At 32.4% G+C, this 25,064-nt stretch overlaps 1 protein-coding gene across 2 annotated transcripts in view; it reads left to right on the top strand.

The window, feature by feature from the left end:
* Positions 1-25,064, top strand: part of LOC118205501 (immunomodulatory peroxidase-like) — a 120,494-nt gene that overhangs the window by 9,435 nt on the left and 85,995 nt on the right. For both annotated transcript variants that reach the window (XM_085825508.1, XM_085825507.1), the window contains exon 2: positions 16,056-17,062. In XM_085825508.1, the coding sequence (XP_085681634.1) occupies positions 16,056-17,062 (1,007 nt within the window). The remainder of the gene's footprint in view (positions 1-16,055; positions 17,063-25,064) is intronic.

Here is a 25,064-nt window from a genome sequence, read left to right as displayed (position 1 = left end):
CCACGGAACTATCTTGAAAATTTAATTTGGCCCTCGCGGCCCTTAAAAAGTCCATACCTAAAATAAGAGAGTGTTGGAGGTCTTTCACCACAAAAATTAATACTTTGAGATTTTCCTCTTTTATCTGTAAGTTTAATGATACTTTCCCGATGCAGTGACATGTTTTTCCTTGCGCCGCTATAATTTCCGTATTTCTGGTTTTAAAGAGTCGTATCCTAAAAAAATTCTTTTTGAAGAACTTTTCACTCATGAAATTTCCTTCTGCCCCTGTATCGATGAGGGCTTCTACTGGTACATCGCCAACCAGGACTTGTATAATTGGTAGCTGTGAGTTTTTTACGATGACTGTATTTAGATGTCTATTTGAGGGTTTTTTGTAAAACTTCCGGGGTCTGGACCCTCCCTTTCACAGGGCCCTCTAGTCGTTTAAAGCTTTCCTTTCAATCTGTGCCTTCTGGGTACGCGGATGCTTATTTTCAAATTTTCTTTTTGGGCCTTGACCTTCGAGTTTCGATGCGTTAGCTTGATAGTTCTTTCCCCCATACGAGCGATTTCCATTTCTGGTTTCCTCCTTCCTTCTGGTACTTTGAGAATATGTTTCCCCTCTCGCTCTTTCCGCTATTCTGCGATTTTGAAATTTCACTGCCAATTCGAAAAGTTCCTGCAATGTGGTTGGGTTTCTAATTTCAAAGTAGTCTTGAACAGCGGGTAACAATCTTGGTAATATTATTTCAATAATCTCCGCATCGGGTTTCTTGCCATACAGCATATCCGTTAGCTTGATTTTTCGTAAAATAAAGTCCGTCAATTGTGCTGTATCCCGTTGATAGAAACTATATAGCTCGGCTTCCAGCCGTGCGCGATCTTTCACTATGGGGAAGGCCTTTACTAACGATTTTTTGAAATTTTCAAATGTATACGTCGGGCTTCCAAATTCACCTAGAAGAAATTTGCCTATATTTTTCCACCATAGCGCGGCCTGTCCTCTTAGTGCTGATGTGGCAATAACAACTTTTTGTCTTTCAGGCACAGGATAGAGCTGAAAGTGGTTTTCTATACCTTCTAAAAATACGGACACCGAATTTTTTCCGTCGAAATAGACGTTTGGCTTGATTGATGCTCTCAAAGTCTGGACCAGGTATCCAAATCCTTCTAACTGCGTTGTCATTTCTTGGTGTTGTCCAGCGGCTTCCATCCAGTTTTCGGCCATTTCAGTTCGATAAGTGTTCGGGCGCCAATATAACGTTGCGCACCTCTAACTAGCACGCAACCAAGAGGTGACTCTGAAAGCTTGTATAAACCACAGAGTCTTATAAAGGGTTTAAGTCCCTTTTTATTCAACGTAATAAATTACAATGGCGTCCTCTTGACGCTTACAGACTGTGCCCACTAGGCAGTCAAATAAAAATAAGAACCTGAAAAGAAAGTAAAGACAATATTCTAACTACGAGGCTCTCTAAAATAACTAACTCACCGCGTTTTACATATACCGCAGCTAATTCAGCAGACTTGAAGCTCACTGGAACAATTGCAACTACTTCCCGCCAAGCACATAGGCCGCAACGCGGGGTTCTTCAATTCTCGATTTCTACCTCCGCGCTCGCTAAGTAAGAATAACTCTCTCACCGAACTCGTTTCCTTCTATTTAAATCATAATACTTCCGCTGATAATTTGAATCCTTGCGCGTCCTACTCAAATTTACATATTGTGGCATTGGCAGTTCCAGGGGAAAGTAAGGCTTGACAGGAAAGATAGTTTAAACTTAAAATAAATGTTAGTTAAAATAAATATAAACCCTACATTGTGATTTCTGGAGTGATTTTACCCCATTCTTCTTGAAGCAACCAATTTTGATTGTTGTTTCGAAGAAATGGTGTGTTTGCGAATTCTTGATTCCAATTCTTGCCAAATATTCTCTATGGGATTTAAGTCTGGAGATTGTGGTGGTGTTTTTATTATTTCAGGACAGTTATACAGCAGCCAGAATCTAACGTTCAAAGCAGTGTGCTTGGGGTCATCGTCCTGGTAGAATTTAAAATCGTTACGAAGGATCAATTTTCGTGCTGAAGATTTCAAATTTTGATTTAAAATGTCAATATACTTGTACTGATCCATTATACTGTCAATAAAAACAAGATTACCAACTCCAGCGGACGACATACACCCCCATACCATAACTCCTCCTCCACCATGTTTTACTGTTTGCACCAAGTTCTGTTTGCGAAATTCTTTCCTGGGGTTTTTCCCCACCAAGATTCTACCGTCAGAACCAAATATATTAAATTTACTCTCATCAGCAAATATAACTTCATTCCAGTAATCAGAATTCTTATTTATGTTGGATTTTGGAAAAGCCAGTCTGAGTTTTCTATTCTTTTCACTTACGAAGAATTTTTTCCTGGTTGCTCTCCCGTGATATCCAGCAGATCGAATTACTCTTCTAATAGTCTCAGGTTTAACAATTACTCCATATAATGCTTGTAAATCAGCAGCAACTTTAGGAGAACTCATTCTTGGATTTTTTTTTTTAATATTTCGAACGATAATTCGCTTTATTCCATTGGATAGCTTTGATGGTCGGCCAGGCCTTCTTTTATCCTGAATCATATGATTCTTTTTATATCGTTTAATGATATTGAAAATTGTTGAATGACTCAAGTTTCAGCAGTTTCTCTAATAGATTTTCCACGTTCACTATGCAAATTAATAACTAATTTTCGAATTTCAGGCAAAGTTTCTTTTCGTTTAGCATTCATGGCTGCACAGAGCTAAAAAACACAAAAATTCCAAAACAAACTGGAGAGAAATACTGCAGACGACTTCATAAATTATTGCCAATTGCTTTTGAGTAAAAATAAAAAACACAAAAAATATTTTTATTGTAGTACGTAGTAGTATCTAATGGTGTCCCATCACTTATGTGAGCCATTTTTTGCTCCGTTCTAAACAATTGTATTTTTATTAAATTAATATTTTAATATTTTGAGAAAATGTATGTTATGTAATAATTGTTACTAAATTTAAGTCTGAAACACACCCACAAAAAATTTTTACATGTTTTTTAATTTATTTTATTACAATTTCCTTTTGTAAAGCACAAGTGTCCCATCACTTTTGTGAGACACTGTATATCACTCTCTTACACTCTCGTCATTGTGACGTACCATCGGTGTCATCTGGTTACTTCCTGAAATTTGCATATGATTCTTGAAGATGTGTGTAGTGATTTTGCAGGTGATATATTTATTTTAGAGTTCGATTTCCGCGTGACTCCGAATTATCCTTAATTTATGGACATGAGTGTATTTGAGATATTGGGACCTTAATAAATCTGTTATACTTTTAAACATATTAAAACTTTTAAAAATTACTTTTAAACATATTAAAATATATTTTAATACTACAGAAAGGGGGGCCTAAGCTATAGCTTGCGTAGGCTTATCCGTAATTCCTGCACTGCGTGTATTATATCTTTACCGCTTACCACTGACGTAAATAGGGATATACAAATTACTCCGCAGCATAAAGGCCCGAAGGCTGTGGGGGCTCTTAAGTATTCTGTCCCGCCGGCACATTTATATATTTATACTTTATACACAAAAATAATTGTTTGAAGTATATCAGTTCAAATAGCAATATTATCTAGGAACTTTTCAGAAAGGATGAAGCCTTTCATAAATACTGTTTGTTGCGACGTAATGTAAATGAACTAGATACCCGTCCTCGTTTTAAACACAAACTTATATTAAATAACTGCACAATACAAGTATAAACAAGAAAATGACATATAAAACTTATAAATACGAGAAAAGAACAAAAATAGTGAAGAATAGACAGCATTCCAGCTGCCTTTATGCGTTCGTCTGAGTCTGACAGTTCAACTGAATTCTATGTTCTTTTGGCATAATTCCAGAAGCGAAAGAGTCAGGTTGAGTTGTTCTGTTCTGGTGCACCGGAACACTGTTTCTTAAAACGTTTTTTAAAAACAAAAATAGCTTCTGCAAAATATGAACATAATACGATTAAAGATCCTTAGATATACACAAAACAATCTGTACCATTGTGCTATTTGCATCAAAACTTTAGATGAAAGCCAATTTGAGTACGGGGAAAAAAAAAAAAACAGTTGTTCACATTTGGTTTGATTCCTTGCCAGACGAGCATTTTCAAATCATTACTGATGGAATTTATCAGTAATGATTAGTAAATCATGATTAGTAAATGATTAGTAAATGATTAGTAAATCATTAGTAAATCATTAGTAAATGATTAGTAAATCATTAGTAAATCATTACTAATCATTACTGATAAAGTGATTACTGATGACAAAATGCTGATGATTATTATTGTGAGAAAAATTCTAAGTATTTCGAGGCAAGAGTGTGGAAATGATGGGGAAAGTGGAGGTAAACAGGCTTAGTTCATTAAAACCCAAGAACACCCAGAACTCATAGTATTCATTTTGCACATATTATTATCGCCACATATCAGATTTTCCCTTGAATAAAAAGAAAGTGTTAACATAGGTTAGGGATTTTGTTATTAGTACTGATAATAAAATTTCATTCGATGTAATTAGTAAGGTAATTAAGAATCGTTGCAAATGTATTTCTAACTTATCACGTCACACAGACGGATACACCATAACGAATCATCGGGATTGTGAAAATTTATTTAAAACTCTTATCAGTTTTGATGATATTTTATGATTTCATGATTGCAATGGAATGATGTTTTAAGAAACTTATACTGCACTAACATTACCAGTATGCTTGATTTAGAATGGAGACATATAGATATTCACCTTAAAAATCATAGAAAAGGCGATAGACTTAAATCAATTATTATGCATAAACACTGCATGTTTTCCTCAAAAATGAAGGATCCTAGCCAGATTTTTCTTAAAAATATCGAATGATTGTGTTTAAGTAAAATTTTAATAGCTTTAGAAGATTTTCATACATTGAATTACATGAATGGTGTGTATCAGTCCAAATATCTATCTTTATCTAGAAACTTCTCAGAAAGGATGAAGTCTTCTTTGAAGCTTTTTGATAAGTTTTGTTTCTTAAAACTTTTTTAAATATATATTGATGTTAGAAATGATTAACACATGCTAATGTTTAATCAGAGCCTTGCCAACTGTTTGCCGAATAACATATTTATTTAAGATAAGAAACGAGGCGTAGAGGAAAATTAAATTGCGATAAATTAGTGATTCAAGAAAAAAGAATAACCGAGGTATTTATAGAGGACGTAATTTTCAAATTTCCTTGAGATTAAAATGTGCAAACGTGATTTTGTTTCAAATGCCTTAAGGTATCCGACCACGTTCGGAGCACGTTTTTTCCAAAAAGCAGTATAAGTATACTATAAACACATTTTCTTATTTATTTCCTACAGAGATTAATTATGGAATACCAAAATTTAATGTATACTATTATTATCCCGCAAAAATATCAAATATACGTGAAATTTTAAGCAAATTTGAAAAGAACTTGAAATATTCTACGGGAAAAAATATAAAAAAAAGTCAAACTTTTATTAAAAAAGTCATACAATAATAAATTACATGCTTTTATCTAGGAAATGATATAAAGTATGTGATATAAACTTTTTATTGCGCTTCTGTAAATTATGATTATAAACAGTCTTTCATTAATTATTTCCAGATTTAAAAGACAATAAGAAAAAAGATTTAAAAAAAAGATTTATTCTGTAGAACAGGTTTTTCAGAGTTTCCTGGGGTTTCGCCCGCAAAAATTAGATTAGCCAGCTAAGATAGATTTATATTGAATAATTTCAGAACAGCAAAATAGCTTTTCTATTTACGCGTAATACTAAGACTTTTACATTAAGTTAAAATCGAGTAACTTAACTATTTTATAATTTTGAAAGCTTCCCTGTGTAGTTTTCAGCTTATATTATGCGTTTTATTTTTGCTCAGAATTTCAGGAAATCTTCAAAACATTTACAATATTTTACAGGTAAATATCGGAGGAGATTGTACTTTTAATGTGGTAATTAAAGCATTTATGTATGTGCATTGTATTCTTTCCCCTTATTTATATCATTAGTTTTTGGATAAATACTATATAATAATTTTTTATTGTAAAAACGTATTATTAATATGAGCTTATAGTGGGTGAATATCAAAGTTCTGTAGTTTTATTTAACTTAAAACGCAGCAATGCACGATCCCTCATCCATTATCGCAGTTTCTATTTTGACTGTTCGATAGCTAATCAAAATCACCCGACACAGGAATTATTACTTTGAGGCAAAAAGAATATTCATATGTATTGTCAGTATAAATTTTAAAAACGCAAATGAAAATAATTAAAAGATTTTTCCTTCTAAATGCATTTCAGAAAGCAACAACAATTAGAGTTTTATGTAACGCTCTTGGAAATTTGAGCTTATAATTCAGCTAACAGATTTTAAGATAATAGTTACATCGTAAATATATATATGCATTCAACAGGAAACTTGAACACCGAAGTAAGTAGTTGAAAGAAGCTTAGTTTTAAGTGAGACATCCCTCTGTCAATAGAGTCCTACTAGTTGCAAAACCCATTATGAAAACAAGAAGACTTGGGCCACACTGTTGGAATTCTGAGAAAAGCATATGTTGAAAACCCTAAATGATGCCTGCGAACATCACTTACATTCTCTTACCTCCACGGTTACATCCCATCATGGAATGTAACTTATTTCGCAGATGTGTTTTAATCTGCGGCATTGGTTGAAATAGTTGAGGAACCTTCATAACTAAGGAGTTCTAAATACAAATCACTTTCTGAATTCTAAAACTTGTTCGTTTACTAAATTGAGGAACAATCTTCTGATTTCGCCGCGAATTTTATATGCAAAAGATATTTAATTAATTAAAGGAATAATTTGGCAATGATAAATTTTACTCGATGATAGCCAATTTAAAAAACTATATTTTATTATTTTCACAATTCTCCGTTCTCTATACAAAAGATATGTAATTTATTTTAAGATATTTTGTAAATGGATATATACGTCTAGGATCAATATTTTAAGAAATAAACCTGAAGATACTTCTTTCGAAGACTCTTGGTAATAGCATATAAATTAAAACAGATTTTAATTTCCAAAATTTCGACAAAACACTTCAATGAATTGAAAATTGGCAGTTAACTGCTTTCCATGCACTTTCTCCAAGAACTACCTTAGTAAACATTTTTTAAACACTTGGTCATGCTTACGCTACATGCGAGAAAACCAAACATCTATCTAGCTAAATGTTTCTGTCGTTAGTAATTAACATTCGGATGTAACAAGAAATTTTCAGCAACGTTGATTACTCAACCATCGGCTGCTGTGCCTGTACTGCTTTGTAAATTACGTAAATTGAAAAGAAATGTGTAAAATAGTTGAATTTTAATCTGATACATTTCAGTTTTACAACAGGTTTATTCAAGCTTACCGCTGTTAACCTTGAAATTCAGGCGACTGAGAAAATGATCTCAGAAAATTAATAAGACACATATTAACATAAATTAGGATTTTTAAAGCGGCTTTTGCCTCTCAGATTTACCAGTTATATTAGAAAGCTGCAGTATTATCTTAATTATCAAAAAATTAAAAACCAAGAAGAGAAGGGAAGAAGAGATCGAGAGAAACTGAAAGGAAAGAGTTGTAAAGGATTTTATCACATAGTATATCTTCAATAAAAATTATATACAAAGAAAATTTCGTTTATTCAAAATAATTAATTATTTTGCAATATGAATTCATGCATTAAGATTAAATCATATATAATTTATATTATTAGAAATGCTCATAATTTCGTGTTGCAAATGTTTGAATAATTCTTATTTGTGAGCTAAGTAAATCATGGAGCATTATTAGAGTAAGTAAATCATAGTAATTTCTTTTTGTATACTTAACTATTAGGTCATCTATCAGCAGTCAACAACTTACTTAACGAGTTATTTATTCATTTCTTGAAAATCGTAAATAATAAGTAAGTAATAGTAATAATTTAGATTGGTGTAGATTTCATATAAAACTCAAAATACAATTTTATATAAAATATCCACCAGTCTAGGTTTTTCTCCATAAATTCTCTGTTTTACATAGTATTTCTTCTTAACTCTGCATTTTGCTTGGCGTGTTTTGCTTTCTGTGTAAATTTATTTGTAACTGTAATATAACCTATTGGAAGAAAATTTCATAAAAAATGGATTCTATAAAAGCAAAGCTTGAATAAGATCAGCTAATGACTTAAGCTCAGACTAGGATGGACGCACAAATTTGCATTCTTCAAGTTTTATTGACCTAAAAAATAAAGAAAGATTAAAAAGGGAAGCGAATGGCATTACTAAATTTTTCCAATAAGCACAAAATTGTATTCGTACTGTCCATTTTGGCGCCAATACTTATATTCGAAAATAATTTAACCAGGATAAATCTTGGGGAAAAAAAAAAAAAAAACATCATTATTAAAAAAATTTACTCTTTGGAATCCCTCTTTTTGCCTTTTTCTTGGAGTGTTGAAAATCACGGGGAAGGGGGGCAAAATTTATTTTTGCGTAAAGACCTAAAGACTTTAATTACTCCACTGTCACTTGCTTAATATATATTACATCACGCAAATGTGATTTTACAATTATATGAAGATTTTCCCTTAACTACGTGCGAAAGTGTACTTAAAACGTAACGTATAAATAGCTTTTTGTAAATAACATTCCTTTTAATGAAATGTAGCAAAAAGTTCGAATAGAAGAAAATGAAAGTTCTAGACCGGGAGCTCAGGAAGCGGAGCTAAGAGGGAGTTCCCGAGAAAGAATGGTCAGCCGGTGAGAGAGAGGCTTATCTGATAGTAGGGATAGGGAGCCTCACATCTCAGTGAATATGGAAAAAATTGTTGATATATCAGAAAGGAGAGAACTTGCAATCTTTATGAGATAAAAGGAATTCATGAAACTATTTTCTTAAAGCAAAATTTTTAACTGTGAGTTAAAGATGAATTTGAACCAATGATTTCTTTAGTGTAGATTCAGAAATTAAAACTTTGTTTAAATATTTTTGATAACAAACCTTTCAGAGTATAATTATTTTTGGGCATTATTTGTAATTCTTGAATTAAAGTCATAATATTGTTCTCAAAATTGATTTCTTACTTTGAACTTTAATATTTTTCTTTCTTTAACAATTTTGCCTTTTGTTTTAAATGATTTATTTTGGGAACATCAATTTTATTCATATCTCGTTATTCAAAAGCGGTATAGTTTTCGTTACTTATTTCCCATCACTTCCTAAACTTCCGAGTCCTCTTTTGATAACGTACGCTATTTCATATTGTTAATACTAATCTTTGGTATTTAATGTACATTTTGTTTCGGTCCTTATGTACCGTATTATTTATTTTAGGTCTTGGAATCTAATTTTATTTATGTCCGTATTTTACACAGAACTTTATATGATTTTCTTGAATAAAATAGCAGTACTTGATTATTTTTCTGAACTGGAGGTAGAAGTTTGACTTTACCTACTTTCACAAACGACTCCACAATATTTTTGTCTCTTAGCATCTTACTCGAACTTTAACTCCTTAAGTCACCTTTGATACATTAATCACTATTAATATGCATTTACTTTACTAGTACAGATTGCCCAAATTGGAACTGAACTGATACAGTACTTTGTGTGAGATATTAGATAGTGTCTTACTTCCTTACTTCTAATTCAATGTACATAAACAAATGTATTCTCCTAAATGTAGAAATTCATTATAAGGAATTTTCATTGTTACTAACATCTATATAGTAAGAAAATTATAAAAATTACTCTCTTCTGTTATCACTATACTACTCTTTTAAGTTTTTCCCCCTTTCCCCCACAATATTGAAAATTTGAAATTTTCTAAAATGCTGAATGTACCCCGATATTAAGTGATACAATCACAAAAATGTATATAATTCGGGATTTAAATTATTATTTATAAAAATGAGATCGCCACCGTATTGTTTTATGCTGTTATAAGTGAACACTCATATTTTGTATTTTAATTGAAGATTATACTTTCATTGCGGTTGAATATAATTTTTCAAGACATTGTTTTTCATGTATTAGATAATTGAATTTTTATTTTGGACAATACATTACATCAACCTTTCTCTGAAGCAGATTTCGCAGAATTATTCCCGTTTCACAAATGATGCATCTGATGGATGCGGATGGTTGGAACAAAACATACGATATAAAGCCTTTCAGAAAAAAATCCTAATAAAATATTTCTATTAAACCATTCAATGTTTGAATTAACATGTTGATTTAAGAGAAACAAGTAATAAACATTGTTCAATGCTGCTTATAAAAATAAATCTAACGTTTGAAAATCACCTCTTTAAACTTGAAATAATACATCTAAATTCTGAGTTAACTAAGTCTTATTTGGAACAGTTACCGATGAAGTTGTACTCTAAACCGACCTTAGGCATATATTTAATTACGTTTCCTGTTAAAAAGTGTATTGTAAGTTATACTGAATGAAAAAATAAACTTCTGTTTCAGAAAACTAAAATGAACATGCATCGTGTATTTAGACTTAAACTAGATTGAGTCTCATAATAGTAATTCTCATAATAGTTTCTCATAATAAAATCTCAGTTTGATGTGTAACTGTCTGCTACGCTGTAATTTGGATACAAGGTTTTTTTCCCACTGGACTATAATATAGAGGATACTGAAACTGATAGAAAACTATAAACAAATATTTTAATTACATTTGATAGCTACCTCTAACTGAACTTAAATGATTATTATAATTGACTATTAAAAGTAAACATTTGATCTTATGATTTATTGCCTAGCAAAATTAAAGAATTTATCTCAGGTCAATATCTGATAAATACAAAATTTACGTTAAATCTGCACGGTAATAAAAGTGCATGTAAAAATACACATTCAAATTAAATCTGTATCTAAGTATTGGAAACAGAAAAGTGTAAGGTGCATTTGAGATAAGTTCTATTTGGATAGTTTCTTATCCGTGGAAGATAAGAAAACACGAAATTATGTCAGAGACAGAAAGGATAAACAAAATATTGTATTCCGAGGAAATACAAACTAAAAAAATAAATATTAATTGGAAAATGAAAGTTAAAATTCTTTTATCACAAAATATTCTTAATACGTCTATTGTGCGACATAGATTACCAGGAAAGTACACAAGGATGGTAGTTTAGTAGCAGGTACCAAATAAGAATATTTGTAAGATGTGTGGACATCGTAAGACTTTAAAGAAAGCGTTCCCGCAAAATATACGAACCCGAAATATTTTCATTTCTATTCTATTGCCCTGGAGAAAGATAAATTGTACATTTCTACATTGCATATACTGAAAATGTAAACTATAAAGTCACATTCTATTGTATATTATAAACATAAAACTTTCACCTGTTTTTAACGTTTTAGCATGCCGTAGATAATAAGTGTATGGAACCATAGAAATTATCCACGAACAATTAAGATTAAATTCAAAGAATGAATCTGTTTGTAAACGGTTTTGAAAGATATAAATAACAATTGATATGCAGACTAGTTTTCCTGTTGAAGTTTCCTGAGAAGAAGATGTACAAATTAAGAAATTTTGTGAGAAATCATTATAAAGAAAATTACGTTTGAATAAAATACTTTGCGAAAAACGAAAAAGTAATTTTAGAACTAATCTTAGTAAAATGCTATTCGATAAAATCAAAATAATAATATGGAATTGAAAAATTAAACAAAATGTTAACAACAGACAGCTGAAAACAAAATGTTAAAAATTAACTTATTACCTAGAAACGGGGCATTAAAATTGTACAAAAATATTAAAAAAACATGAAAAATAATTTTAGACTTGGGAAAACAGTTGAAACTGTTCAACAAATGTATAAAAAATGTAAGTAAAATGTGAAAATAAATTTACTTGTACAGGAAATTTAAGTAAACTTAAAGACATCAAATAAAATACTGGATGAAAAAATAAAACGTGAAAATAAATTTACACTTTAAAAGCTCGAAAGATAAATTAACACTTTAAATAAAATTTAGATACTAAAATAAAATTATTATTATTATTAATTTAACAAGAAGAAAATTTAGAAAAAATAAGACAGTTAAAGCACACTTTTATTAAGAGCAGATAGAATGAAAAATACTTTGTTTTGAATAAAATACGAATCTTGCAAAGTTTAAATTGCACAGAGCTCAGGAAGTGAATTTCTTTCTGCATATGTTCTAACTACAATTTATTTGCAACATGTTACCGCATCGGTACGAAAATAGTGAAGCGCATTAGGAAGTTATTCTTTAAAGTACCTCATTTTGTTACAGTGAAACGCATTCTGATAGGGATCTTGAATATTTTGCAGTAATGTAAGTAGACATTTTCTATGGCTCTTTTCACCATTTCTATCTAAGTGAAAAATCACAAAATGTGTATTTATTTGAAGCTCTAGATCCAGATTTAAGAAAGCTACTGTCTGGAAAAAAAAGAAAAAATTAAACTATAGGGAATGTATGTACATAAAGGTGTATGAAAATTTTAATTTACTGCCGATTAGACTTGATATGCTTATTCATCAAAATTGATACTTTATTTATTTTTTTAATTCATTATTCCCGCAGAGTTACCGTTTTGCACTGCTATAGACGTTTAGACGTATTTTATTTGAATTTACCCTGTTTAATAATAAACAAGATCTTGGAATATATATTATATTATATATATTGATTTAAAATGCTGAGAGGAATTAGAACCATTTATTTAAATTAATTACAAAATTTAATTTACTTCTGTAAAGAATGTAGAGTAACATACTACAATATTGGAACATTGCTTTGCATTGAAGTATGCAGGATGTGCTTTAGAAAAACGAAAAAAGCCCCCGCATCTTTCATCTAAATAATTTCAAGCTAATTTCAAGCTAAGGAGAAAGAATTTTCTGTTGTTTCAGTGAAATTTCATCAAATCATCTGGAGTTTTCATTAAATTTTAGGAACCGCTGTGCGTTTCACTGAAAGGCAACCACCTAAAAGTTTTAGGTTTGGTCAAACTGAGCGAATTCTCCATATTTCCGGATCGCCTTTTATGGATTTTGTTGTTAATGAAATTTTATTACTTGCAAAATATTGAAAAAATTACCGATTTTTGTTTAGGAGTGTGCTTCCTTGTGCTGCATTTTCTTAAACAGAATATTTCATATACGACAAAATTCTTCGATCAAGTTATAGAGAATAAGATCAAGTTATAGATTTATTTTCCTTAAAACCTGAATATGTTTAGATTTATACGAAATGTAGTCTTGAATATTTTATAACGTCTAAAGGTGGATACTAACTAAAACTGCATCTTCTGCCCTTTCTGCCTAGTTAATATATTTGGTTGTATTTTGATTTCAACAAAGCTCTGTTCAACCCAAATGTGCTGTATCTTCTACAGCACATTTGGGTCGAATGCAAAAGTTCCTTTAGCTTCTACACTTATCTAACCTAATATCTGGCTTTCATATCCTCTGAATATACAGCTGTTTACAGCAAGCGACCAGTGTTTTATTCAGACTACCGGTAGAGATTACATCGTTGTTTTCATCTACGTCGCTTGCCGTACAATTTCCATAAAAGGCTGGTCTGAACGAGTACGTGACAAAGCAAGGCATAAATGAGAGAAATTGACATAAAGCCTATAGATGAACTGAAATTAAAATCATAAATATCACAAAGCTCTGTAATTGACCATTTTCCTATCTTCAACATAAATTAGAAATATTTTGCAGTAATGTATCAGACCTCTTACATAGTTTAAATCTTTTTAATTTCAATAAATTTTGTACTTTGGAAGGAAGTGTTGCATATTCTACAAGTCTTTTGAAAACTTCGTAAAGTAATATCGAAAACGTGTAGAGTATCCATATTAAAACCTTCAATGTTTATTTTCTTGTATAAAAACAAAATCTTGAAAAACGCATTTTGAAAGAATTTAGTTTCCTATAATTTATGACTTTACAAATAATTTTCATTTCTTAATAGTATTTCAGAAAAGATTTTTGGATTATCACCATTTGTAGCAGCTGTCCTTTAGGGATATCATCTCTTTCCCATTACTAATATTACAAGTTAAAGAATTTCCGGATTTTATTTTTGATTGCTGTTGACTGTGCAACCTACAAATAAATGCGAAAATAATCAGTTACGTTGCTTGATTTAATAAAATTATTACTAGTTTTGAAGATCAAGAATTCCATCTACTGTTATATTCTGCTTGTTCTTAATACATCATTTTTTAAAGTTGCTAAAAGGTAAACCTTTATGAGAAATCTTGATGTTAAAATGCAAATTTAAGTTAAGCATCCTTTTCTAAAGCAAACAGCGATTTTGAAGACACCCATTCAATTACTAAGTAAATATGGCTTTCTAGATATATTTATGTTTAGAACAAAATTCAGACTTAAAATTCATGGCTTCAAAAATTGCTGTTTGTTTTCGTTTCGTTTTGCTGTTTGTTTTCGTTTCATTTGTTGCTTTGCGTTTGTCCTCTACTGGTGCGAAAAAAAAGCTTTTATTACTTTTTTATATTTCATATTATTGTTACTTAATTATTTGTGACAGAAAAATATCCAGGAGTGAAAAGGAACTTCTTGAAATCAGAAGTGTAGTATATAAAATGAGTACTTAAAATGAAATTAAAATATATAAAAACAATTGTAAATTATGTCATTTTTAATAAACTGTAGAAAAAATTAAAAAAAAATCCGTTTAATTATCATAATATTCTTGATCATATATGGCAAAAAAATATCATGGAATTGACAAGAGTAATATTTTAAAATCAAAAGGATAGTGTGTATAAAGTGTACTTAAAATGAAATTAAAAAAAAAAAAAAAAGAGAGAGAGAGTTCAGTAAAATACATGGATTTTAATGAACTGCAGTGAAAAAATGGTCTTTTAGTTATCATAATATTCATGATCTGATGTGGCAAAAAGTATCAAAATATCATGGAACTGATAAGAGCAACATCTTGAAATCAAAACTGTAGTAAATGAAAACAGTGCTTAAAATGAAATATGTATTAAACCTTTTTATAAATTGTATTGTTTTCAAAGAAATGCAGTAAAAAGTGAAAATAGCTTTTATTAATAAAATATTATAGCAAGAAAATCCCCTGGAATTGATAGTAAATTCTAGATCAAAATTGTCGTGTATAAAATGTCTATCAAAAACGTTTTGTAAATTACATAGTTTTTACCAAAATGCAAAAAGAGTGAAAAACAAATAAGTTATTATAATATTCTTTATCATATTTGGCAAAATATATCTAGAAATGACAAGACTAGTATCTTAAAATCGGAGTTGTATTGCATGAAAACTGTACCTAAAATGAAATGTATAAAAAATGTTCTGTAAACTACATTGTTTTTAATAATTTTTTATTTATATGCAGATTAACTAAAAGCATAAAAACTTAACCGGCACGTAAGAATAACATAATTCAATCACTTTTAGAGCAAAAAATGCATAATTTACCAATATCTAAGAATAAAAACACAGAACTTACCGAGCCGGGTAAGAGAATAGATTTATATATATATATACTATGTTCGGTATGTCCGATTGCAACAAAAAGAGAGGCGCACAACTACATGTTATAGCAGTCCTATATATAAAATTTAAACGTTCAACGGCTAATCTTTTTTGAGTTATACGTACGTACGTTCTAACGTCACGAAAAATCCTTTCTGAATATATTTTAAATCCATTTTACAATCCAGTTTGGAAAAACTATTCCTTCATTATATCCGTACGTACAGATATCACGCAAAAAAATTGTTCAAATGATTTTGACAGCTGTCAAAACGGATATTCGTTAAAATATATATCCGAAAGTTTTTGCGGTTACAAAACTTCTTTTTATAAACATTTCCACATTATGTTATTTTTAAGAGTATATTTTGTAAATTGATTTTTCTTGGAAATTATATATTTTATGTAATCTTGCATAGTATAATATATCTCTGTCATATCTTTTATTCTAGGTTCTACATTATTATATTTTCCACTGCACTTTTGGCAATTTTCTTCTCACACACATTAAATGCAAGCCAGATCTATTCAGATGACTATGATACTCTAGATTCAAGTCACAACAATTCGGAGCAATTTGGTATTGATATATCACATGGAAGAAACAACTATCAAGATGAATTTGATTTTGTTATGCCAGATTTAAGGCAAAATAATTCACAAGAATTTGTTATTGATGTATCACATATACTGAAAATTGATCAAGATCAATTTGGTATTGGTCCATCATATTCAAATCAAAATAATTCAGAGGAATCTGGTATAAATATACCACATATAAGGAAATATGATCGAGATGAATATGGTATTGGTCCATCATATTCAAGCAAAAATAATTCGGAGGAATCTGATAGTGATATATCGCATATAAAGAAAAATGATCAAGATATATCTGATACTAGTCCATCAGATTTAAGTCAAAATAATTCAAAGGAATCTGATATTAATATACCATATATAATAAAAAAGGATGGCGATGAATTTGATAGTGGTCCATCAGATTCAAGTCAAAATAATTCAGAAGTGTCTGATATTGATATATCACATATCAGGAAAAATGATCAAGATAAATTTGGTATTCATCTATCATATTCAAGTCAAAATAACTCAGAGGAATCTGATACTGATATATTATATACAATTCAAAATGATCAAGATATTGATATATCACACATAAAGAAAAATGATCGAAATGAATTTGATATTGGTCCATCAGATTCAAAGCCAAATAATTCACAGGAATCGAAAAGTCACACATCACATGTAAAGCAAAATTATCAAGATGAATTTGAAATTGGTACAACAGATTCATATCAAAATAATTCAGAGAAATTTTTTATTGATACATCATACATAAAGCAAAGTTTTCTAGATGATTTTGATTTTGATAAAATTTTGGACAGCTATGAGGAAGCTTTAGCTTTTCGGAAGCATCTGAATAAGAAATACCAAAGAATAAGTAAGTATAAATTAACTATTTAAATTAAATTTTTCTGGTTGCTATATTAAATGTATGCATTTTTAGTGTGTTCTAAAAAACTGCAATTCTTTTGGTACAAATGGGCCAGCTACTTTAAAATACGTTTTAAGGAAAAGACATTAAATTCTGTAATGTAATAAACAATATATAGCATGCTAGAAAAATGAGATACATTTCCCATTTGATATTAGATTCTTCACACGTAAGTGTCATTTTGATAATATTTAAACATCTTATAGCTTGTAGGGTTTATATTTATTTTAACTAACATTTATTTTAAGTTTAAACTATCTTTCCTGTCAAGCCTTACTTTCCCCTGGAACTGCCAATGCCACAATATGTAAATTTGAGTAGAACGCGCAAGCATTCAAATTATCAGCGGAAGTAGTATGATTTAAATGGAAGGAAACGAGTTCGGTGAGAGAGTTATTCTTACTTAGCGAGCGCGGAGGTAGAAATCGAGAATTGAAGAACCCCGCGTTGCGGCCTATATGCTTGGCGGGAAGTAGTTGCAATTGTTCCAGTGAGCTTCAAGTCTGCTGAATTGGCTTCGGCTTTTGTAAAACGCGGTGAGTTAGTTATTTTAGAGAGCCTCGTAGTTAGAATATTGTCTTTACTTTCTTTTCAGGTTCTTATTTTTATTTTGACTGCCGAGTTGGCACCGTTTGTAAGCGTCAAGAGAACGCAATTGTAATTCATTACGTTGAATAAAAAGGGACTTAAACCCTTTACAAGACTCTGTGGTTTATACAAGCTTTCACAGTCACCCTTGGTTGCGTGCAAGTTGTAGGCGTGCAACGTTATATTGGCGCCCGAACACTTATCGAACTGAAATGGCCGAAAATTGGATGGAAGCCGCTGGACAACACCAAGAAATGACAACTCAGTTAGAAGGATTTGGATACCTGGTCCAGACTTTGAGAGCATCAATCAAGCCAAACGTCTATTTCGACGGAAAAAATTCGGTGTCCGCATTTTTAGAAGGTATAGAAAACCACTTTCAGCTCTACCCTGTGCCTGAAAGACAAAAAGTCGCCATCGCCACATCAGCACTAAGAGGACAGGCCGCGCTATGGTGGAAAAATATAGGAAAATTTCTACTAGGTGAATTTGGAAGCCCGACGTATACATTGGAAAATTTCAAAAAATCGTTAGTAAAGGCCTTCCCCACAGTGAAAGATCGCGCACGGCTGGAAACCGAGTTATATAGTTTCTATCAACGGGATACAGCACAATTGACGGACTTTATTTTACGAAAAATCAAGCTAACGGATATGCAGTATGGCAAGAAACCCGATGCGGAGATAATTGAAATAATATTACCAAGATTGTTACCCGCTGTCCAAGACTACTTTGAAATTAGAAACTCAACCACATTGCAGGAACTTTTCGAATTGGCGGTGAAATTTCAAAATCGCAGAATAGCGGAAAGAGCGAGAGGGGAAACATATTCTCAAAGTACCAGAAGGAAGGAGGAAACCAGAAATGGAAATCGCTCGTATGGGGGAAAGAACTATCAAGCTAACGCATCGAAACTCGAAGGTCAAGGCCCAAAAAGAAAATTTGAAAATAAGCATCCGCGTACCCAGAAGACACAGATTGAAAGGAAAGCTTTAAACGACTAGAGGGGCCTGTGAAAGGGAGGGTCCAGATCCCGGAAGTTTTACAAAAACCCTCAAATAGACATTTAAATACAGTTATCGTAAAAAACTCACAGCTACCAATTATACAAGTCCTGGTTAGCGATGTACCAGTAGAAGCCCTCATCGATACAGGAGCAGAAGGGAATTTCATGAGTGAAAAGTTCTTCAAAAAGAATTTTTATAGGATACGACTCTTTAAAACCAGAAATACGGAAATTATAGCGGCGCAAGGAAAAACATGTCACTGCATCGGGAAAGTATCATTTAACGTACAGGTAAAAGAGGAAAATCTCAAAGTATTAATTTTTGTGGTGAAACACCTGCAACACTCTCTTATTTTAGGTATGGACTTTTTAAGGGCCGCGAGGGCCAAATTAAATTTTCAAGATAGTTCCGTGGTGCTGGAGATGGACCAGAGGGTGGTGGAACCGGTGGAGACACCTGAATCGGACCTTAGCCATTTGAATGACCAGGAAAGTAAAGCAATACAGCAAGTGGTGAGTAATTTTTCTCATTTGTTTTCAGAAAAACCGGGAAACTGTCAGATCGTGACTCACAAGATTCAATTAAATGCCGAAAAACCTTGTAGGACTAAACCGTATCGCTATGATAAACAAAAAGACTTAATCATCGAAGAACATATTCAGGAGATGTTGAAGAATAAAATAATAACGCCCATAAATAGTGAATACGCGAGTCCAGTCGTACTATGTAGGAAAAAGAACGAGTTTCCTCCTTCGGATAAAAGGGCTTGGAGGTTTGCTATCGACTATAGAAAACTAAATAGCATAACTAAATTTCCAGTTTACCCTTTGCCGGTTATAGACGAGATCATTAGACAGATCAAATCGACGAGATATATGTCTACTTTGGACTTAACGTCTGGCTACTATCAAATAGCTACGAGACCCGAAGATGTACATAAAACCGCGTTTATAACAAAATCGGGCACTTATGCATTTTTACGCATGCCTTTTGGGTTGTGTGGGGCCCCATCAACATTCCAGAGAGCTATGGACATTGTTCTAAAGCCTGTCCTAGGAAAATCAACCTTAATTTATCTAGATGATATAATTATAACGAGTAATACGTTGGAACAACACATTAATGACCTCGAACAAGTTTTTAAATTATTAAAAGAGGCCGGTCTTACAATTAACGCCTCAAAATGCAAGTTCGCAACTAAAGAACTTAAATATCTCGGTTATAAAATTTCGCAAAAGGGTATAGAAACGCAAGATTCAAAAATAAAAGCTATTAAGAATTTCCCACCGCCCAACACCGCCAAGAAACTTTCGTCTTTCCTTGGACTATGTTCTTACTATCGATCTTTCATAAAAGATTTCGCTAATATTGTTGAACCACTCTTAGTAATCAAAAGAAAAAAGAGTAAATTTACGTGGACAGCGGAAGCGAACACAGCTTTTGAAAGATTAAAAGAAGCGCTTATTAATGCCCCTGTTTTAAAATTCCCTGAGGGGGATGAAAACCTGGAAATTGCGGCAGATGCATCAGACTATGCGGTGGGGCGGTTCTTATGCAAAATAACCATCCGCTGGCATTTTTTAGTAAAACATTGAATCAAACACAAAGGAATTATACAGCTACAGAAAGAGAAACATTAGCCGTATTAATGGCTGTACACAAATTTCGAGTTTATTTCGGCAAATCGCCAGTAACAGTCTTTTCGGATCATGCGGCTGTTGGTAGACTTTACTCGGGAAAAAACCTAACGCCCAGGTTAATAAGATGGGCTTTAAAACTCCAAGAATATAATATCACAATAAAATATAAACCGGGTAAGGAAAACAATGTAGCTGACGCACTTTCTCGTATAAAACTGGACGATGAAGGTAATGAAATTAAATGCGCTGTGTTGACTTCAAAAATTTTAGATTCTAGAGATACGGTTATTACTGAACTGAAAGCTGATCCTGAATTTGGAAATATCTATGCTTATTTGAAAGACCCCGAAAGCTTTGAGCACACAGATATCGATGCGATAAGAAATAGAGCAAAAAACTATGAAATAATAGATAATTTATTATTCTATACGAAAACAACAAATGAAAATCTTGAGTATAAGCCAGTCATCCCAGCCTCGCTTCGATTAAGCATTTTGAAGGAGTTGCACGAAAAAAAAAAACAGCGGGCCACCTCGGGGTCAGAAAGACTTTAAAAACGGTACGCGAGGCGGTATATTTCCCGCAATTATACAAAATAGTAACGGCGTATGTCAGGTCCTGCAATCAATGTCAGTTAATAAATGATATTAATTACAGCCCGGCCGGGTACTTAAATAGCATTCGCGCTACATTTCCGAATGAAATTTTAGGCATAGATCTCCTTGGTCCCTTCCCCCAGAGCGAGTTAAATAAAAATCGTTTTCTTTTAGTAATAGTAGATCATTTTTCAAAATGGATAGAAATTGTTCCACTTAAACGCGCGTCAGCCAAAACAGTCGCAGATGCATTCTTACACAGATACATTTTAAAATACGGTGCACCGATAAAAGTCATTAGCGATAACGGAAAACAATTCATTAGTCAAATATTTGAAAACATATGCAATGGACTTGATATACGCCATATCAAAATGGTTCCGTATAGACCACAGGCTAACATAGCAGAAAGAGTTAATAAAAACATTGTAAAAATAATTCGCAGTTACGTTAGCACACATCACAAGCGCTGGGATGGCTACATAAATGAATTAGCTTATGCTTTAAGAACGGCACATCATGATACTACGGGAAAAACTCCAGCAGAATTATTTTTAGGCAGAAAGTTAATTACGCCTTTAGATAAATTATTCTTTGTGCAACAAAGAGACCAGGAATTTAAACAACAAGACGTGCAAAAGTTGATTGATCAGGCACTTAAAACATCGGATACGGCAAAAAATAGACAGAAGTTATATTATGATAGAAAACGCCGTGAAGCAGATTTTAAAGTTGGGGATAAAGTATTGAAACGGAAATTTTCTTTATCAAGTGCCCCAGACAATTTTATGGCAAAGCTAGCTCCAAAGTTTGAAGGCCCCTATGTAATTCAGGAAATCAAAGGAGTAGTCTTATATCTTAAAAACGAGAGAGGGGAAATCTGTAAAGCAAGTCCCGACCAGGTGAAAAAATACTATAATCCAAATGATTTTGAAATCCTTAAAAGTTTCTTGCAGGACTCAAGTCTAAACGAAATAGAAGGGCCAGAGACTGCAACAACTATTCCACCACCCAAGAAACGGAGAACTGAAGAGAGACCTAGCACTTCTACAACCCGGACGTCGGTATCAAAAAGAAAAAAGGATTTTCAAACTCCGGCGTTTAAGAAAAACAAAAATACAGATGAACCGGGTAAAGAAACCGTGGTAAAGACGAAAACACCACCTACAAAAGATGGCAGGAGAAATTACACATCAAGGAGAACGCGCACACGGCCACAGAGTCAGGTGCCAGCAAGGCCGCCGTTCCGGAAACTGAAACGCCAACAGGAGGCACAAAAATACGACGAACAGAAGAAATTCAAGAAGGACTCCAGACCGGAGGACGTCACGACCAGCCGTCCCAGGCAGAAACGCAAAGGCCAACAACCAGACGATTACTCCGTCAAGAGGCCAGCATGTAGAGGACGCAAAAGAAAAAGCAACGGGGACGACACTCGGAGATCAATAAGGAGAAGATTGACATCCATGAAACCTCTAACTTGGGATCAATTTTGCCAAAAACGGATGACGGAATTTCAAGCATCGAAAACTCAAAGATAAGTTAAAACCTTCTATAAATATTTTTCTCTTTTGTTCCGAAATGTTATGCATAAGTGCGAAGTTCTATGTTTTGACGAAAGTCAATATGTCTCGGTTGAGACTTAGTTTTGTTTTACTTTATTTAGCTAAGGCAAAAGTATTATTTTCTTTAAGTGTAAAAGCTAAAAACAAGCATTTTCTGTTGGTCGAAAGACTAATTCTGTTATGTTAAAGCCAAAATTTGGCCGAAGATAAAAATAACTTCGTATTCTTGTATTAATAAGTATTTTAGTTTCAGTGCCGCCAGCTTGGCGAAGAATGAGTAAAGTAAAAATTTATTTTCTCTTATTCATTTTTATGGTAAATTGTAAAAAGCATATGTATTAAACTTTTGTAAATGTATGTAAATACTTGCATGTTATGTAAAAGTAGAATTTAGTCTAGAAGCATAAAATTGTAGATGCTAAAAGTGAATGCTTAAAAGCAATGAAGTCAAAATTTAAGTATTAAACTGTAAAGTCATGCTTTAGAGCGAAAGCCTGCATGTTTAAAGATGAATGAGGGGGAAGTTAGAATGAATGTGTTTTGTAGGGTTCTCCACCTACATTTGAATTTTTAAGAATATTAAAGTAGCTCATTGAGTTGTAGAATGTCGAGTAAGGTGTGTCTATTTGGTTGTTGAATTCTAACAAATCATGGTGGTTAGGGGAAGTGTTGTAAGACTAAAACACGAATATTCCCGTTTGACACCACACATGGTGGAGAGCCAGGGTAAAGTTAAATTAATGCTTGAAAAATTGAATGAATGTGAAGTAAGCAATAACTAAGAAAAACGAAACGTTAAAAACAAAAATTTATTGTGTCAAGAAAGTGTAAATTATAATGTATGTAGAAAGATACTGATACTTATTCCTTCCAGATGCTGGAAGGAAAGACCAAGATTGATTGATGAAGTCCAGGAAAAGTTGCTGTAAGAAGAAAGCTTTGTAACGACTAACAGAATTTTAATATATAATTGTTACATAAGATTTTTTTGTGTAAACGAGGCTTTCGCCAGTTAGTTCAGAATTAGATAAACTTACAACAGGTCGTTTGTAGGACCTGCTTCCAAGTTTTCCAAATTCTGGCAGCGGCAAATGTAGGGTTTATATTTATTTTAACTAACATTTATTTTAAGTTTAAACTATCTTTCCTGTCAAGCCTTACTTTCCCCTGGAACTGCCAATGCCAGAATATGTAAATTTGAGTAGAACGCGCAAGCATTCAAATTATCAGCGGAAGTAGTATGATTTAAATGGAAGGAAACGAGTTCGGTGAGAGAGTTATTCTTACTTAGCGAGCGCGGAGGTAGAAATCGAGAATTGAAGAACCCCGCGTTGCGGCCTATGTGCTTGGCGGGAAGTAGTTGCAATTGTTCCAGTGAGCTTCAAGTCTGCTGAATTGGCTGCGGCTTTTGTAAAACGCGGTGAGTTAGTTATTTTAGAGAGCCTCGTAGTTAGAATATTGTCTTTACTTTCTTTTCAGGTTCTTATTTTTATTTTGACTGCCGAGTTGGCACCGTTTGTAAGCGTCAAGAGAACGCAATTGTAATTCATTACGTTGAATAAAAAGGGACTTAAACCCTTTACAAGACTCTGTGGTTTATACAAGCTTTCACAGTCACCCTTGGTTGCGTGCAAGTTGTAGGCGCGCAACGTTATAAGCTATAAAACAGCGAACAGTTTTTATTGACACTGCCTTCATAGATTTCAAGCCAGTTTAGTGATAAATAATTAAGCAATTTCGAATACTTTTATGAATTCATACTTCTGGTATTAAAGATTGCAAAAGTTAGTTAGCTCAATATTGCAAAGGATTTATTGAAAATCCTTGAAGCCATCACGATAAGAAATTTAAGGAAACTTAACTGTAGGATTATATCGCAACATTTTAAGGACGAATTTTACTGAACCTATTTATTAGTTGTATGCCTCATGTTACAAACCCTAGGTTCGAGACATGCGTTTTACAAACATGAGTCAAATTGCTACAAATTAAGGGAATATTGAAAAACCAAAACCATTGAAAAGTTAACTTCGCATAGTTTAACTCTTAAAGATCTAAAAATTATAATATGCACACAATACACCAAATCAACAAAATCCTTAGCAGGCCTATATTTTCGCAATCATTGGTCGCAGCACACATCTTGCTAACAGCAAACCAGTGGCCGAACGGTAATATCGCTGAAATTGCTAATTTGACCTGGGATTTCGATTCTAGGCGAAATTTCATCAAATCATCTCGAGTTTTTTACTAAATTTTAAGAACCGCTGTGCATTTCACTGAAGGGTTACCACCTGAAAGTTTTAGGTTTCGTCAAACTGAGCTCATTTTCAATATTTCCGGATCGCCTTTCATGGATTTTGTTGTTAATGAAATTTTATTACTTAAAAAATATTGAAATGTTTACCGATTTTTGTTTAGGAGTGTGCTTCCTTGTGCTGCATTTTCTTAAACAGAATATTTCATATACGACAAAATTCTTCGATCAAGTTAGAGAATATATGATTAACAGAATTCTTCGATCAAGTTAGAGAATATATGATTTTTTCCCT

The sequence above is a fragment of the Stegodyphus dumicola genome, chromosome 10, assembly GCF_044657685.1.
Source record: "Stegodyphus dumicola isolate Sdum_Otavi_A_Nest chromosome 10, ASM4465768v1".
Classification (NCBI taxonomy): Eukaryota; Metazoa; Arthropoda; class Arachnida; order Araneae; family Eresidae; genus Stegodyphus; species Stegodyphus dumicola.
This window is presented reverse-complemented; position numbering and strand designations above follow the sequence as displayed.